A 19,807-nucleotide genomic window follows, 5' to 3' on the forward strand; every position below is an offset into this window, starting at 1 on the left:
GTGATTAATAGTCCCAAGAACTGGAAGGGAACGGCTAGATAGCCATTGTCAATGCTTGCTTACATCACCTAGAAGCAACACGACAGAAGGTAAAGACAGTAAGAAAAAGAAAGCTACTAAGGCATGCAAGGGGTACCTAACTTAAGCAAATAGGCAAATTCAGTGAGCATAAAAGGCTCATGAGTGAAAAATACAGTCATACAATTGCTAGGCAAATAAATGGTCACTAATAATAATAGAAAAACAGCTAAAATATTTTTAGTAAAATATGAAGCAACGAAGCCATCAGCAACGTTAAGTTGGAAAACTGACTGTAACGATGACAACTTAACCCATGAAGAAACTGCCCCATGAACACGAATATAATCTGTATACAACAACATGAGCACCCGCTGTCATGCTGGCAACTAGACTTTCAACCAAGGGTCAAGGCCCGGTGGAAACAGCCCAGCAGATTAGTGAAGATCATAGTAAGCTCAGGAAACTTAAGCTAATATATAGTAGACCGTCCACCATCCACCACCCCTTTCGATGAGCGTCAGGATAGCTTCCCTTTCGCTGGACCTGTTATTAATCTCACAAACACTGCGTTCAGCTAATCACAGTTGGCATTGTTAAACAAAGGCTTAAAGTTCCAATTAACAGCACAATTAGATAATAAGGTGGCTACCTCTCTCACCACTGATGAAAATTGGCCTTAGATAAAGCCTCAATTGGAAAAGACGAAGTTACTCGTATAACGGTTGAAGTGACTGCGGCATCCAATTTTAATATATGTACCGCCGAGGTGAGTACGGTTGAAGTGACTGAGATTATGCAGGGAGCAGTAAACAAAACATCTTCGCCACAAAAACACCGAATCTTGAAGGATATCAAACAACAAGCGGCACAGGATGATGCTGTTCCAGTTAGGAGTGATAAAGATAACTCGGGTGTAATTTCCAAAATGAATTTTCACTCTGTAGCGGAGTGTGCGCTCATATGAAACTTCTTGGCAGATTAAAACTATGTGCCGGACCAAGACTCGAATCGGGACCTTTGCCTTTGGCGGGCAAGTGCTCTACCATGTTATTTTTTTATTTTATTTTTTTATTAATCTCATTTTGTTCGTTTTTGTTCGTTGTATCTGTTCGGGGCGGACGTCGCAAGACACAGCCTTACTTCTGCCAGCACCTTGTCTCCTACCTTCCAAACTTAACAGAAGCTCTCCCGCCAGGAAGTTTCATATCAGCGCTCACTCCGCTGCAGAGTGAAAATTTCATTCTGGTAACATCCCCCAGGCTGTGGCTAAGCCATGTCTCCGCAATATCCTTTCTTTCAGGAGTGCTGGTTCTGCAAGGTTCGCAGGAGAGTTTCTGTTAAGTTTGGAAGATAGGAGACGAGGTACTGGCAGAAGAAAGGCTGTGAGGACGGGGCGTGAGTCGTGCTTGGGTAGCTCAGATGGTAGAGCACTTGCCCGCGAAAGGCAAAGGTCCCGAGTTCGAGTCTCCATACGGCACACAGTTTTAATCTGCCAGGAACTTTCAGGTGTAATTATTTACAGAAATGATTACATAAATAAAATCTAAGAGCTTTTTGCCGAAAATGGTATTCACCGTATTGACTCTGACGCTACTGCGGTCTTTGGCAAGATTCAAAAAAATTATTTTGACAGTTGCTTGTTCATAGTTCCGCGGCAGCAGCTTTACAGTTCGAACCCCTGCGCCCCTGTGCTAAGTATACAAATAAAAACTCACAAAATACACTATCCGGCTCGATTAATGTCAACAGTATAGACAGCCCTGCCTACGAGGCCGCTGAATTTGCTCTCCAGATTTTGAAAGACAATGTCATCTTTGAAGTGGATTATTCGATACGTAATAGGAAACAGTTGCCTACCAGATACTAGTCTGCCCAAAAATTGTTACCTACTCTCCCTAGATTTTAAAAATCTATACACAAATGCAATTGTAGCCAAAACTATTGAGATTATACGTAAATCCTCAATTGTAAAAGAGCCGTTCGTAATAGAGGAAGTCAGCGAGATTTTCCATAATTACTTTTCTTTACAATTTCTTTTACAGACAGGAAGACGGTCTTACGACTGGAAGCTGCCTTTCCGGTTTCTTGGGAGATGCGTTTGTCAGCTACTTTGAATTCTACTGTTTTAAATGAAAATTTCCATTAGCGAAAAAATCACCCTATTTTGCGGATGATACTTCGACTAATTTCAAAGGCACTCACGAAGAGATTGAGGCTCTGATTAAGGATTTTAATCAGTTGCATCCTAAGTTAACCTTCACAAATGAAATAATAGACCAAGATGGAATCTCTCCACGGCTGAGTGACGGTAAAATTACCTTCGATACTATCAGAGAGCCTTCTCATGGTGTTTCAACAGTGCAATTCTCCTTAAGTCATCTGAGAAGCTATAAACTCAACTATTTCAGAGCTGCTATAACACGAATGTGTGAACTTCCTCTCTCTGACGGCGATATCAAGAAAGAATTACTCAATCTCCGCTTTGGAGCACATAAAAATGGTTAGAGTCTTTCGCTTGTGAACCGTTTATATAATGAACGAAAAAACGCTGTAATCTCTACTATTAATCCTTCGCTTGCATCTACGGTGGCTACCCCATGTCTTGGAAGTTTTTCATACAGTTTGGGTAAGCTATTTCGGCGTACTAATGTTAATGTTGTTTTTTCGAATGCAATACACGCTCCCCCGTACCGAGCAACCTATCAGGAACTTATTCTCTGAGTCAGGTGCCTACAAAATTAGGTGCACAGAATGTTCCACCAAGTATATCGGTCAAACAGGGAGATATTTCGCAGCTAGGTTTAACGAGCATCTACTGACAAAAAAGGGTCAGCAGAAAAAATTTTCTCCCTTTGCCCAGCACTTCCAATCTTCTGACCATCGGCCTCCAGATTTATAAAGCCATAAACTCCTTCACGTGGCCAACAAAGTCAAGAAACTGAATTTATTGGAAGAGTCTTAAATTTGTAAGCATATCTTTTTCAAATCTCCGAATCTATCAAACAAGTATGTTCGAAACATCTTTAAATGATGCTCGTCACTTATATTACTTAACGAATATTTTATTTAAGCCTTAGAAATCAGCTAGTTATGTTGTGATGCCACACCTTGTGAGCCTTTTCTCACTCCACGGGGGCTGGCACTTGCTTGGCAGTCTAGTTCTTCGCATGACAGCGCGTGCTCAAAGAGTTGTAAATAAACCATTTTGTGTTCATGGGGCGGTTTCTTCATGCGTAAGCTACCATCGCTACAGTCGGTTTTACAGTTTAGAGTTGCTTATGGCTTTGTCATTTCATTGAATTTAGCTGTTTCTTTATTTTTACCGATGCCCATTCATTTGCGAAAGGTGTATTAGAGCTTTTTCTGCTCACTTAATTTGCCTGTTGGCTTAAGTTAGGTACCCCTTGTTTAGTAGCTTCCCTTTTCCTACTGTCATTACATTTTCTCGTGTTGCTTCTAGGTGTACAAAGAAGCACCGTCTGTGGCTGTCTGGATGTTTCTTCCCAGTTCTTTGGAACTCTTAACCACGTTTGACGCCTCGGATGCGAGTAGGAAGAATTTTGTAGGTGACGTAATGGAGCATCGACTGTGGCTATCTGGTTGTCACCTCCAGTTTCTATGAGACTTTTAATTATGTTCGGCGCCTCGGCCACGATTAACAAGAGCTTTTATCGGTAAAGTCAGGCATGGTGCAGTATTTTATGAGTTGAAATGTGTACCCGTCACCACCCTCTGAAAACAAACGTGGACCTGTGCTACATAGTCCAGTCGATGTTTGTCTTCTTTCCATTATTTGTAATTTATTCATTTGTTATTGTGTTTAAAAGCAACTTAGACTTACACCAGTTTCTAATATTCCCAGATTGTCTGATGATGCCTAGAACAGGCGAAACGCGTCACATGTGAAGAGCAAATAAACCTATCGTGTGCAAGCAAGACTGTTTTTTCTGTATTTAAATATTTATATTGTTAGTGAACCGGCTGTTGGCTTTCTCGGCCATCGTTAGAAAACGTTAGACTTTGTGTATTAGTTTTTAACGTATCTACATCATCTGATCAAAAATTCCCGGACACATGTTAGTGGATATTAATATGAACTGCGTCCACCCTTCGCCTTTATGACGGCTTGAACTCTGTTGGAGGCGCTTTCAACGCATTGTCTGAATGTGTGTGGAGAAATGGTAGGCCATTCTTTCCTAAGGGCGGAAACCAAATTTATTTAAGCAAACAGTCATTTCCTTTAACACTTAAAATTTCACAAACTCAAATGAATGCAGTATTTGAAACTCGAGCTCTTTTCAGTTGAGGTGTGGCATTGTAGCATTGAGTAGAGCTTCCGTCTCAAAACAAATTTAATAATGCTTTGTATGAGTTCAGGTACTACTAGGACAGACCAAACATTTCAGTTAGCACGTGTTCCAAAAATACATTGAACGCCAATAACCATTTAATTAACATATCAGTTAACAGCTCCAAGCACCGGAAATCAGAAAAGTCAATAATTCACTATAAAACAATATGAAAAATAACATTTACTTGAATCAGAGGAAGCAGCGAAACATGTAATTTAGCAAAATCCGGATCACAGCCAAGAGAGAATGCAACTTGCGTAGATTGATTGAAGTAGAGATGACGCTGGCTAGTTCTACAAAAGAATGTATCGACAAAAACCCCCTAGTAACTGCAGCTAAAACGGCACTTACATTAACCACGAGTACAAAATAAGTTTTACGAAACCAGCACAAACAATGATGACATTCATAAATTACCAACAGGTTTCAAACTCAACAGAGAGATAAACAATTTTAGTAATTTATATTAGTCAAGTTGAAACTCTTGAAATAAAATCAGCGTAACTCCAGTTTAAGGCAATATAACACACTTCAATCGACTTTTTCATGGGGCATAACTCATCATTTGAACAATTTTCTGTTTCTTGGCGTTTTGAAAACATAATGAAAGGGCGTTTGTAGTGTCTCACGTTCACAGAGAAATTCAGGCCAAATATTGTAATTATTTTTGAATTGGCATATGTCACTGACTTCCACCTCTTTACTTCCACCTCTTTACAAAATCTATTGGTAACGTTGTTTCACCTCTTTACAAAATCTATTGGTAACGCTGTAAACAACTGTTTCAGTTTGTCGCTTATTTTGTGACCTTTATTATATAGGTTTCGTTTTATCGCCGTTCAGTTCACATCAAATGATAAAATGAGTGATACAGAGTATTTATAACGTCTCTAGTGTTGATTACCTGAACAAGTCACGTAAAAGAAAATATGGTGAACAGCCATCGTTGTATGAAGAATGCACCAAATTTCCCCCGTATGAGGTCATAACGCTTTACCTTGTGACCGAGATTTTGGAATCGTCACCAAACATCTCAAAAAAACATAAAATCTATTCAGTCCATGAGGTTAATCGTCATATTATAGAGGGCTATGTACCAAGGGAGTTTGTGGTGAAAGAATTGACAGTCGGAAATTTTATGGATTTCAAAAGCTAATGAAATTTGCGCTACAGAAAATATGCTCTCTCTGAAGAGACAAAAAGCAAACGTAGAAACGAAAGAATTAAATTTTCAGTCAACAATTTTTGTCACTTTGTCTATTCCCATGAAAGAAACGATTACATTAAAGAGTATTCGACAACAAGCGGTTTGTTCTGCCATGCCTTGTTTATGGGCATTAGTTCCTTCTTGAAAAATTCCCATTAAATGAGCAAAGATTGAAGACCTAATGAAAATCGAAATCTCCATTCCTGAAGAGCTTGACGATTTCTACACAGAAATAATTTCTTTATCAAGTGAACATGAAAAAGACACAATAAAAATAATGAATGTATTTAACATAGTTATAACAGCATTGGCGTTACATTATTTACTAATTGTTGAGATCTGAAACAAAGTATAACTCGTAGTAACACTTTAATAATCATTAAATGAAATTGAAAAAACAAAGCGAAGTTCATTTAATGCTGACCTTATTTGTTTAATTTAGGTTGTATTTTTGTGAAAGGGTGTAAATCAATGAAGTTGAAACGTCCCCTTAGAAAAATTATAAATGACTGTGCTTAAACTGACACACAATATTTTTAGCGCAAAGCAATCTTTCAAAAATCCCTACAAAAGATTGCCCTGACTAACAATAACCTATACCTGTCATGAATCACCTACCTCACAAAAATCTTCGTTACTCGAACTACTGCAATACAGCGAGCGCCACTACTGCCAGCTAAATAAAAGATTCTAACTACTGAAGGCACTAACTACTGATAGGCATAGTTAGCAATTGAAAGATTTTGATAGAGAACAAACAATGTATTTACCTTAATAGTGTTCAAAACTAGTTCATGACATCCAGTCTTACAAATTTACTGTCTCTGGTGGACACACATCCAAATCATCCGCTCTCAAAATTCTGCCATTTCTCTCCCCACATCCACCACTGCTGGCCGCTCACCTCCAACTGCGCAAAGCTACGCGCTGTTCATATCCAACTGCCCAACACTACAATAGCGAATATTACAACAATGCAAACCAGCCACAGACTGCACACAGCACAGTCAGTGATTTTCATACAGAGCGCTACGTGGCGTTACCAACATAAAAACCTAAACAGCCTACTTACAAAGTTTATAGTTCAAACAACATAGCATAATTACTTAAGGTGAATATCAGTGTAATCTAATTGCAAATTCTGGGTTACTGATCACGTAAGACCCCCAAAAAGCATATAAATTTCTTACTTTAGTGCTCCCTGAAAAATTTACTCAGAACGACACATGCCCTTTAAAGAAAGTCGATTCACATAGTATACAGAACTGTGTAGCCCAGCGGATATCTCCGAATAACTGTTCGTACAACCTCCATAATACGGTGCTCACCAGACAAGTCTAACTAGTGCCGCTGACTACGGCTCAGTAAACCCACTTTTCCACGTTCAAAGTTTAATCATGACTGAAGAATTAGAGCTCAAAAATATCCGTCACTTATGAGGACCGCCGAGATTGTAAATATCGACTGTATTCGGTGACTTCAACTTGGTGGTATTTCCTGAGGTGCTGTGAGACTATAGACGAAGAGGTTGGAAGAAACACTCGGTATCAGTGACGAAGGCAACTCTAATTCGGCCAAACTTAGTTACTTTAGATAGGCCGCGGAGAGGTCGTTTAAAAGCGATGCAAATTTGCTTTTAATGGGAAGCCCTCGAGCGACTCCCTTCACGAGCCCTGGCACAGTGGTTCCGCGATATACCTGGCGCAGGCGATAAATTAAATCTGTCGCGCGCCGCGTAAAGGGATGAGCTGAGCTGAGCCCAGCGCGCCAGAGGCCAGTTAGCGCGTGCGCCAGCAACAGATGTCAGCGACGACGTGCCTTGCCGGCGTGAAATATGACCGAAACGACTTTCTTCGCACCTGGCTACTTATTTCAGTTCACACATTCGTGCCCGGAATTTGTCGTGGTGGTAGTGTCAGCATCTTCAGGATGGGGAACAGACACTACAGGTGTACTACAGGGATCGATGTTGGGACCACTGCTGTGATACAGGAATGACCTTCCATCACATGTTCAAGAATCAGAAATAGATCTCTCTGCTGTCAATGCAAGTATTACAATCAAGCCTGTCAAATAACTTCAATACTTGAATTTTTTTAATAACCTATACTGAACGTACCTTGTTACAGATCCTACATGTATAAATTCTGAAATTTTTGATTATGTATATCCCATTCTGGAAATGAGAATGAAAAATTGGCTTTTCCATTTTTGTATAGTACTATCTTATCGCTTAACTCCGGATACATTTGTACTGAAATGCATCTTGAACATCTTTTGCGTTATTCGGGGTCCACAAGCTAGACGTATTGGATAATTATAAAAAAAGTGATACAGATAAGTTAGTAATGAGAGCTACAGCATTGGAAACAGTAAATCTGAGATACCCTGAAGACCAGTGGCTCCTCATCTTCGCAGATGGCTCGTTAATAGAAAAAGAAGAAAACGTTGGTGAAGGAATATACACAAAAAAATTTCTCTTTCTATTAAACTTGAGAACAGTACCACTCAAATTTTGAAGGTGAAGTGGACGCCATCAGATTGAAACAAATCACCTAAACCGCTTCTTACACACATCCAACAAATTATTTATGTTTTATGATTCCAAAGCAGCAATACCGGCAGTTATCAACATAGAAAATACAAAAATCGTTCAAGTAAAAGAAGTTCAAGACGTAATTAAATGTCTACAACGGAACAACAAGACAACTCCATTTCAATGGTACCATCTCGCTGAGACTTAGATGGTAAGGAAAAAGCAGATTTCTAGCCAAAAAAGGCACAAAACTTAAACAGACTGGGAAAACTAACATGTCGTATTTTGCAATGAAACGCAGTATTAAGAGCACATTTCGAGAAGAATTAAAACAATACAGTACTATTCATGTGAGGGAAAGATTGGAAAAACCTCATGGACAACTCGCTAGTACCTGATGGAAAGAGAAGAGAAGCAGCAGCCAAATTCCGCTTGACTACTGGACATGGCTGATGGGCCGCCCATCTGCATAAGATCTCCACTCTGCAGTCACTAGAATGTGTCCTGTGTAACAAGATTGGTTCGATCAATAAGAACATTTAAAAGAGTTCACAAACTTATGTGACTGTAATTTAGACTTAACAACCTGTGCTGAGACGCAAGAAGACGAATGACAATACGAGGTGTGATCAAAAAGTAACGGGAGTTTTTTAATTTCCCGGCTTTATACATCCGATTTTCAAAACCTTTTATCTTGTTGGTACACATTTTCATGATGTACGTTTACATTTTCAGCTGTTTTGAATATTTCGTTCTTGGCGATATTGGGAAAAGTTACACATGTTTTCGAGTACTCGGCGATTATTTACTTTCGAAAAAGATGGTTTAACGAATGTGCATTACATTTTGCTTGAAAATTCGAGTAAATTGCAGCCCCGCATTCGAAGTGTTGACTGTGGCCTTTGGCGAATGTACTATGAGTAAGAAAAGAGTTTATAACTGGTATACAGGTTTCAAAGAGAGTCGAGAAGGCGTTGAAGACGACAACCACCGTGGACGCCCTAGCACGTCAATTACTGACAACAATGTGGAAAAAGTAAAGAAAATGGTTCTGGAGAATAGCAGAATCACCGTCAGAGAGATAGCTGATGATGACGGCATGTCCTTTGTCTCATGCCAAGCCACTTTTTCTGATTGTTTGGGCATAAAACGTGTAGCAGCAAAGTTTATCACGAAATCGTTGAATTTCGACTAAAAACAACGTCGTGTACACTTCGCTCAGGAGCTGCTGAATGAAGTCGACAACAATCTAGAACTTCTAAAGAATGTTATAACAGGTGGCGAAACATGAGTATACGAGTATGACATGGAACCAAGGCCCAGTCGTCCCAATAGAAACTGCCTAGAGCCAAGACGGAAAAAACTTTCGACGCAGTCGATGACGTATAGAAGTCTTTCTTCCTGTTTTCTTCGATTACAACGGGATCATCATGATTTCCCGCCTTATAGTCGTACAGTCAATAAGGATTAAAATGGCTCTGAGCACCATGGAACTTAACATCTGTGGTCATCAGTCCCCTAGAACTTAGAATTACTTAAACCTAACTAACCTAAGGACATCACACACATCCATGCCCGAGGCAGGATTCGGACCTCCGACCGTAGCGGTCACGCGGTTTCAGACTGAAGCGCCTAGAACCGCACGTCAATAAGGATTACTACGTGGAACTTGTAATAATCCGAAGAAAACGACCAGAATTGTGGCAAAACCACCCTCGAAAAACGCATGACGATAATGCCCCCGCTCACACCTCTCTGCTTGTTCGTGATTTTTTGGCCAAAAGCAAAACCGTTACGATGCCTCGGCCATCGTTTTCACCGAACATGGACCCCTGCGACTTATTTCTTTTACCGAGACTGAAGAGAACCGTGCAATGACGTCGTTTTGCCACCACTGAAGAGATAAAAATAGAATCGGTGAAGGAGCTGAACACCATACTGGATAGTGAGTTCCCTAAGCGCTTCCAAGACTGGAGGAAGCACTGCAAATACTGTATTATATATGAGGGGGATTACTTGAGAGAGACAAAGTTTTTGCTGATGAATAAACAAAAATTATTTACGAAACACAAAACTTCCCATTAGTTTTTGTTCACACCTAAGTAAGTCGTAAGTCAAGTACCAGAACATTAAAATAACAATATCTTAAGGCTTCATATTCTTAGGTAACTCGCAATGAAGAAAGTTGTTTCTTGCTGATAAACGTGTGAAAGGATATGTGGTTCCCACCTATTGAAGGCAGCCCTTTTGACACTTGGACATACCGACAACAGCCTCGCACTGCATTTACTCCCTTATCAAATCTGTCAACAATCAAATACAGGTTAAAAATAGTAACATTCAGGGCTGTAAATGAAGAGGCGGCAACATGGTCCAGACACTGGCAAGAGATTGGGCATGCGCAAATTGGATATGGGAGCTGTCAGGTGGCGCTGTTGTTGATGTGTAGTGTGCATTTGACGGGCATCCCGTTGGGAGTGGTACTGTTGTGTTACCTGAGTATCCACTTCACCACTCTAAAGCGTGTTTTCAATGGGTGATCAACGTTCGTGAACTAAAATGCATCAGAATGTTATCGAGGATTACGTGAATCCTGTGGCGAGAATGCACTACCGTATAGGACGGTTGCACGATGGGTCAAGGCGTAACTTGCGGGTCGGTATGAGTCTGCGGATTTGGACCGCACAGTTCGACCGACCATTTCTCAAAGCCAGACACACGTCGTGAGTGGTCTCGTTTCCGTAGACCGTCGATGGACTGTCCTGGAATTACCCGTAGAGTTTAGTCATCAAACGGTGTGGCACATAATGACGAAATGTCTTAACAAGAGGAAAACTGCGTCCCGCTGGATTCGACAAAGACTCACCGACGCACGGAAATGGCATCGGCATGCATTGGCTGGAATCCACCTGGACAGATACAGCAACGAGGGAGACGTATTTCTGCAGCATACTGTCGCCATTGACGAGACGTGGGCGCGAACTTAGAGACCCTATTAAAACGTCAATAGAACGAATGACGTCGCCCAGGTTCGGCATGTCTACAGAAGTTTCAACAGAACCCCAGTCAGGTGAAGGTTCTGCTGACTGTGGCAACGACTATGAGGGACAAATCTTCAACAATGACTAATACTGACGTTTTCTGGAGCTACATCTGCGTGTGGCTACGCGGCGCAAATGTCCATGTTTATCGTAAGACGGGCGCCCTATCACGGTGCATGACAACCCACTTTTACATGTCGGAAATGATGGTTCAAATGGCTCTGAGCACTATGGGACTCAACTGCTGAGGTCATTAGTCCCCTAGAACTTAGAACTAGTTAAACCTAACTAACCTAAGGACATCACAAACATCCATGCCCGAGGCAGGATTCGAACCTGCGACCGTAGCGGTCTTGCGGTTCCAGACTGCAGCGCCTTGAACCGCACGGCCACTTCGGCCGGCTATCGGAAATGATGAATCAATCTCTTGTTGCAAAGTTCCACTAGGAAATCTTGGAACACCATCCATACCAACCACACGTGAGTGCCTGTCACTTCGCTCTACCTACGAAGTTGAAGGAACCCCTCCGAGGTCGCCGATTTTCTGTGGCGGTATCTGCACTCCGCGCAATAGGGCGCTCCGTTGCTGTAATCGACAGGGACCGCTGTGCCAACGGTTCCCAGTGATTTCCCGAGATTTGGCAATGGCAAAAGTTGATAGAATTTGCGGTTGACTACATCGAAGAAATGTAAAGAAATTGTACTTGTTAATTCATTTAAGATTGTATTGTGCCAATGTTGCCCTTCTATTATTTTTTGCCACCTTTGAGCACATAGCCAGTAAAGTAAAAAATTTAATGGATAGTAAAATTAAAAACTAAAATCGCAAGTATAAATCAGTGCATGCAGGTAAAAAAACTTAAGAAGTCCTCTTAATAGTCTGTGCGATGCCGATTTGTCAGTATGGCAATGTATCATAATTGTAAACCTGACTCGTTCTACATCACAGCGAAGGTCGTAGTTGTGATATGCGGGACATGAAATAACTACCTGATATAAAAAGCAGAAGAACTGATTTGCACGCTGTGAATCACTACCTGTAAACAAATTATTAACGTTTGCAAAGACGGTCTAAGATCGCTCGGATGCAAAACTGTACAAAAGGAAGTTCTGACATTTCCATTATTGCTTTAAAGATTGCAGTCTAGTCTTTCTTCTGGTCCCGACTCACAGATGACACGTAAATTAGATACCATAACTGACTCATTCATTCGCACAGTTCTTTCCTTTTAATCTATGATATTCGTTCAAAATGCTTTGACGGGTCCTAAGAATTCTTTTAATGTGAGATACCGCCTGATGCTGTCAATTTTCCAGCAGTCTTCTGACTTGTTTGATGTGGCCCACCGTGACTCTCTCTCTCTCGGGTGCCAACCTCTTCATCTCTAGCAGTACACCCTACATCCTTAATTATTTGCTAGATGTATTCCAATCTCTGTCTCCTCCTGCACTTTTTACCCTCTACGACTCAATCTAGTACCATGGAATTAATTTCCTGATCTCTTAACAGGCGACCTGTAATCCTGTCCCTTCATCTGGTCAGTGTTTTTCATAGAATCCTTTCCTCGCCGATTCTGTAGAGGTCCTCTTCATTTAGCCGCCCATACATCCCTTTCCTGCCCAATTCTGCAGAGATCCTCATCATTTAGCAGTCCACTTAATTTTCAGCTATTGCGATATTTCGCTGAAAAGAACAAAATTTGTTCGACAACAGCCTGCAAAGTTCTCAGAGGTAGTGAGTGAAATATGTGTACAGAAAAGGGGAAGGAAGCGAAAGTGAAGATGGAGAAACTGAAAAAGGAGTGATCCTCAAACTTCTCCATAGCGGAAAAAGATTTTGTTGTATCCAAGGCCTTCGCCTGTGACCACAGCTACCCGTATTGCTCTTCGGCTCCACAGAGGTCACTCTCTTGGCAGACCCACATGCCAATAGTACAGCAGAAACGGCTTGTCAACCACAACAGGCTGGAGTGTGTCTAAAATTCGCAGGTATTTTCTGAAGCAGAGCTCCAGCCGGCACCACGGAAACATGTGGTGCTAGGTTCACCACGAGAGGCGCTAGCCTCGACACCAGCACCTCCCTGACAACAGCGCCACAATCGACTGCGCTACTGTGCTTCCAAATATCAGCAGATATCACTCCACTTGGCCTGTATTTAGGATGTCACCCAGCCACTCTCCAGTAGTTCAGCTCGCTGAGTCACTGCAAGTAGTTCCTGTACAGAGTGACGATCAGGATCTATACATGCAGTTCCAGCAGCAGCCCCACCTCAATGGCGCTACAGCCAGAATGAGGAGCCAACCGTCGCCCAGGGAACTTCGCCTCTTCTGAATTGGCCTAGTGTGGACTCAGTGCTCCAAAACTGGTATTTCTTGTGTGGAAATTACACTGTCAGCTGTGCTCAGTTTTTGCTGTCACGATACTACTGAACGCACTTTCTCTTTATTGCACATCAGGAATAGGTGCCGGTGCTAATTGAGTATAAGAATGTTTATTCCTATTGTAAATTAGTTTAGTGACTCGATTCATCAAGATTCCTTCAGTGAAACTTATTACCTCTGAACTGTTTGTATGTACATGGACAGAGACCAGATAATCTTAATGTTTATCAGTCCTTAGCTTATGCTAAAGTTTAACCTATAATGGAGTGGCACAGTCAAGATTAGTTGTGCCCTGCATTCGGTGTGAAATGAAAATAAATGTTGATTGCATACGACCTGCGACAATCAGCTACTGAGTGCGTGTACTGTACAGGATACATCAGATTTATTGCTGTAAATCGTATTAGAACAGTATAGAGACACAATAGAAAGAAAAAGCATGATAAAGTTGCTGCAGACAACAAAGAAAAGGAGTAGAAAGAAGTTGTAGTTGACTTAAATTGATAAAACATAGGGACAAAACGCGACTGTAGAATTCTGAAAATATGTTGGGGCAATTAAAATAAGATGACCAAGAAAGCACTTATGTCTCATAATGTATATTTCAGGACACACTTTACAATTATTGTATTTCATTTTCATGTAATTACACGTACCGTGTAAACTCGACCAAAAACAATGTCAGAACGTTTCAAAGTTAAAATGCATCAAACTGGAGGCGATAATTTCGTCACGCCTACTATTACAGAAAGTGGACGGAAGCTAAATGCATCTGCATCTACATCTACATACATATTCCACAAGCTACCTTACGGTGCATGGCGGAGAATATCATGTATCACTAAGAGTCATTTCCTTTAGTGTTCCACTCGCAAATACAGTGAGAAAAAAACTGACTGACTGATATGCCTCCGTATGAGGCCAACTGCTCATGTCTTACCTTCGTGGCCCTTACGCGATATGTATTTTGGCGGCAGTAGAATCGGTCTGCAGTCAGCTTCAAATTCCGGTTCTCCTCGAAAAGAACGTCGCTTTCCCTCCAGGGATTCCCATCTGAGTTTTCGAAGCATCTCCTTAATACTTGTGATAACAAGTCCAGCAACTAGCGTTTGAATAGCTTCGATCTCTTCCTTTAATTTGACTCGGTGCGGATCCCAAACACCAAGCAATAGTCAAGAACAGGTCTCACCAGCGTCCCATTACAGTCTCCTTTACAGATAACCAAACTTGCCTAAAATTCTCCCAAAAAAACCGAAATCGGCCATTAGACTTCGCTATCACAATCCTCACATGCTCGTACCATTCCATATTGCTCTGCAACGTTACCCTCATATATTTAAATGACGTGACTGTGTCAAGCAGGAAACTATTAATGCTGTATCTGAACATTATGGGTTTGTTTTTACAGCTAATCAGCTTAACTTACATTTTTCTACATTTACAGCTAGCTGCCATTCTTCACACCAACTAGAAATTTTCTCTAAGTCATCTTGCACCCACGTACAGTAACTCAACCTCGACACCTTCCCGTACACCAAATCATTAACAGCAAACAACCACTCAGCCCGCCAGTTCATTTATGTATATAGAAAATAACAGCGGTCCTATCATACTTACCTGGGGCACTCCTGATGATAACCTTCTCTCTCATGAACACCTGCCGTCGAGGCCAACATAATGAGTTATACTACTTAAGAAGTCTTCAAACTACTCGCATATCTGGAAACCCACTGCATATCCTCGTACCTTCGTCAACAATCTACAGAGGGGCACCGTGTTATAAATACTTCTCGGAAATTTATAAATACGGAGTTTGCCTGTTGCCGTTCATCCATAGTTCGCGATGTATCGTGTCAAAAAGGGCAAATTGAGTTTCGGACGAGCGATGCTTTCTAAAACTGTGCCTTTCCGTCTCTAGAAAATTTGCCATATTCGAAACTAGAATACGTTCAAGTATTCTGCAGTAAACCGATGTTATGAATACTGGTCTGTAATTTTGCGGTTCCATTCTTTTACCCTTCTTATACAAAAGAGTCACCTGCGCTTTCTTCCAGTCACTTGGGACTTTGCGCTGGGTGAGAGATTAGCAATATGTAAATGCAAGCTACGTAGGGGGCCAAAGCCGTATAGGATTCCATCCGAATCTTCGGTTGTTTCTCGACGCCAGAGGTGCTTGTTACTATTTCATCCACACGATACTCCGTGCGATGGTTAAACGACGATATGGTTTACACGATTATCCTGCGTGAACTATTTCTTAAACGCGAGATTTAAAACTTGGCGTTTTGTTTGCTGTTTCCGATTGCCACATCAGACCGGTCAACGAGTTACTAGATGGAAGTTTTAGACGCTCTTAGCGATTTTACAAAGGACCAGAATTTTCTCGAGTCTTTTGCTAAGGTATGACGGTGAGCTGTATGCTTCGCGCATTGATCTTTTCACAGACGCGCGAATCTCTCTCAACCTTTGTCTGCCATCATTTGCGCGTTTTCTTTTGAGCCGACTGCAGCAACCTTTGCTTCCTCAGCCTTTTCCTAATTTCGTTGTTAAACCACGGTGGGTCTTTTCCGTCCTTAATTCACTTACTAGACACATACTTGACCAGAGCACGATATACACTCCTGGAAATTGAAATAAGAACACCGTGAATTCATTGTCCCAGGAAGGGGAAACTTTATTGACACATTCCTGGGGTCAGATACATCACATGATCACACTGACAGAACCACAGGCACATAGACACAGGCAACAGAGCATGCACAATGTCGGCACTAGTACAGTGTATATCCACCTCTCGCAGCAATGCAGGCTGCTATTCTCCCATGGAGACGATCGTAGAGATGCTGGATGTAGTCCTGTGGAACGGCTTGCCATGCCATTTCCACCTGGCGCCTCAGTTGGACCAGCGTTCGTGCTGGACGTGCAGACCGCGTGAGACGACGCTTCATCCAGTCCCAAACATGCTCAATGGGGGACACATCCGGAGATCTTGCTGGCCAGGGTAGTTGACTTACATCTTCTAGAGCACGTTGGGTGGCACGGGATACATGCGGACGTGCATTGTCCTGTTGGAACAGCAAGTTCCCTTGCCGGTCTAGGAATGGTAGAACGATGGGTTCGATGACGGTTTGGATGTACCGTGCACTATTCAGTGTCCCCTCGACGATCACCAGTGGTGTACGGCCAGTGTAGGAGATCGCTCCCCACACCATGATGCCGGGTGTTGGCCCTGTGTGCCTCGGTCGTATGCAGTCCTGATTGTGGCGCTCACCTGCACGGCGCCAAACACGCATACGACCATCATTGGCACCAAGGCAGAAGCGACTCTCATCGCTGAAGACGACACGTCCCCATTCGTCCCTCCATTCACGCCTGTCGCGACACCACTGGAGGCGGGCTGCACGATGTTGGGGCGTGAGCGGAAGACGGCCTAACGGTGTGGGGGACCGTAGCCCAGCTTCATGGAGACGGTTGCGAATGGTCCTCGCCGATACCCCAGGAGCAACAGTGTCCCTAATTTGCTGGGAAGTGGCGGTGCGGTCCCCTACGGCACTGCGTAGGATCCTACGGTCTTGGCGTGCATCCGTGCGTCGCTGCGGTCCGGTCCCAGGTCGACGGGCACGTGCACCTTCCGCTGACCACTGGCGACAACATCGATGTACTGTGGAGACCTCACGCCCCACGTGTTGAGCAATTCGGCGGTACGTCCACCCGGCCTCCCGCATGCCCACTATACGCCCTCGCTCAAAGTCCGTCAACTGCACATATGGTTCACGTCCACGCTGTCGCGGCATGCTACCAGTGTTAAAGACTGCGATGGAGCTCCGTATGCCACGGCAAACTGGCTGACACTGACGGCGGCGGTGCACAAATGCTGCGCAGCTAGCGCCACTCGACGGCCAACACCGCGGTTCCTGGTGTGTCCGCTGTGCCGTGCGTGTGATCATTGCTTGTACAGCCCTCTCGCAGTGTCCGGAGCAAGTATGTTGGGTCTGACACACCGGTGTCAATGTGTTCTTTTTTCCATTTCCAGGAGTGTATGATCTGTTTAAACTTTGCCCATAATCCCCCTATGTCCGTCATATTGGAACTAAATGATGTCAGGTCGTTGTCTAGATGAGACACTAACAACTGCTTACCTGCTCTTTCTAGCGGAAACACTCTTCTAGCCTTCTTGACTGATTTATTGACTTCGGTAACCATAGTCCATATGATGACATCATATATTGACGCCATCGACAAGGTCCGGCCTGTTTGTAGCTACAAGGACTAAGATATTTCCACTGCGTGTTGGCAGCCGAACTAGCTGCTCAAGATAGTTTCCGGAAAACGTGCTCAAAAGTACTTCGGAAGACTATCTGTCTGTACACCCTGAAATGAATCCATAGACGCCTCAGTCTACACTCGTTCTCGTTTCCAAGTAGTGTTGATGATCTGGGTATTTACTGATCCCTGAAGGCACAATTTGTTCCTGTTTCCAACCACTAGGATAATGATCCGAATTTCCATCTCGAAGACATATTCGGCGGTTTTAATACCGTACACTCGGATTTTTTAGACAGATTTACTGCGTAAAGGGTAGTTAGGAATATTATTCGTTGCGACCTAATTCTGATAGATTTAAATAACACTGAAGGTTGCAGTTCATTCTCGACGTCAGTAAATGAAGAAACGACTGCAACTCCAAATGAAAGTGTTGTTCTCTTGGACGATGGCAGTAAAAATGAGGACAAAACGGAGAATGTTTACTCTGAGCTGGAAAGAATGTTAATGTAACTTATCTGTGTCAGCAATAAATCGGGAGTATAATTTAAAGGCAATTGTGCAAAATGCAAATCAGCATTCTGTTACAGAATCTGCAATGCCAGACTCGTGTTCCACAAATTCAAACAAAGCAGGAAATGTTCTCGATATGAAATACAGATTTCACAAAAGACTGGGTGCCTCCAGAAAACAAGTAATAAAACACTGTGATCGCTCGCAGAATGTGAAATAGGAATGGTAGTATTCAAAGTACAGAGAGAAATTGGTGAAATACAACTAAAAGACACAAAAAAAATCGCGTATTCAAACGATCACTTTGTAAATTTATTCCAAGTTCAACAGCTTTTGTGCAAATAAGTTGTTAATGAATGCCACCCTCATTGTACTGCGATTCCTGTTAGCTTCATTTTCTGTAAGTACAGGAATTTCTTTGTAGGCTCTTCTCCTACAAACACAGAGTCATGCGTTTCAGGCTCCTCGGCCGATTCGCTGACAGCTATGTTGTGCAAGACAAATAACGAGAGTACGATAATTGCAGCGCAATATAGTTTTAAGCCGAATCCTAAACTTAAGTAAGTCAGCATTTTAGACATTAACAAATATTGCGAAAGGCAAAAGAAGCGGCAAGTAGAAAACAAAATCAAGAACTGACCTAGCATAGAATTTGACCTTCTGCAAAGTAGTCCAGAAGACATCCACGTTTTTTTTTTTTTAATCTTTAACAAGTTTAACATCATACAAATACCAATCAGTAACAAAAAGTAGTGTAAGAATTATACCTAGCGAACCACAGACGTCCGCTAGGACAGTGGGGGTGGCGGGGGGAGTCCGGAGAGGGTGCTTCTGGGCCCCCTCCTTCCGCCCGCCGGAATCTGGAGGATAGAGTTCTCTCATTACAGGACTCTCACACGCTTCTAGAAGTGCGTGGAAAGCCGTCAGTTCTCTGGGATACTGTATGTAAGTTTTCTGTGTCACTTATATCATTTCTGGTGGTGATGTTGAGAATACGTGTCCGCAGATGCTGTCTACTTCGCGGGGGTGGTGGCGGCGATCGGCGTGGCGTCGCTGGGCGTCTTCTGCGTGATGAGCGTGCTGCAGATGGCGATGGTGGCGTCCAAGGACCAGATCTGCATGCCCTACAGCGCCGTCGTCATCGCCAAACTGGCGCTCGCTCTCCTTGCCAGTAAGTTATCATAATCTCACATACACTCATTTTTCGTTACTTCAGATATCGAGGGTGATATTCGGCACGGATACCACGTACCATATTCTAAATCGCCCTCAAAGGGAAAGAGAGAGGGGGTGTTAATGATGATGATGGTGTTTGGTTTATGGGGTACTCAAATGTGTGGTTATCAGCGTCTGTACAAATTCTCAATCGCTTCACTGTCCATTCTCTCCACTTTTCCCTAAATATGAAGAAATTATGAGAACAACAAAAACACCCACTTTCCAGGTGAAGAAAATCCCCGACGTGCCTGGCAATCTATCCTGGGATCCGATG

The 19,807-nt window shown here is 42.6% G+C and overlaps 1 protein-coding gene across 1 annotated transcript in view; it reads left to right on the forward strand.

Annotated features, from left to right (window-relative positions):
- Nucleotides 1-19,807, forward strand: part of LOC124606147 — a 144,117-nt gene that overhangs the window by 97,204 nt on the left and 27,106 nt on the right. Inside the window, exon 3 of the mRNA XM_047138112.1 lies at nucleotides 19,322-19,486. Coding sequence (XP_046994068.1) covers nucleotides 19,322-19,486 — 165 coding nt within the window. The remainder of the gene's footprint in view (nucleotides 1-19,321; nucleotides 19,487-19,807) is intronic.

The sequence above is a fragment of the Schistocerca americana genome, chromosome 3 (genome assembly GCF_021461395.2).
Source record: "Schistocerca americana isolate TAMUIC-IGC-003095 chromosome 3, iqSchAmer2.1, whole genome shotgun sequence".
Classification (NCBI taxonomy): Eukaryota; Metazoa; Arthropoda; class Insecta; order Orthoptera; family Acrididae; genus Schistocerca; species Schistocerca americana.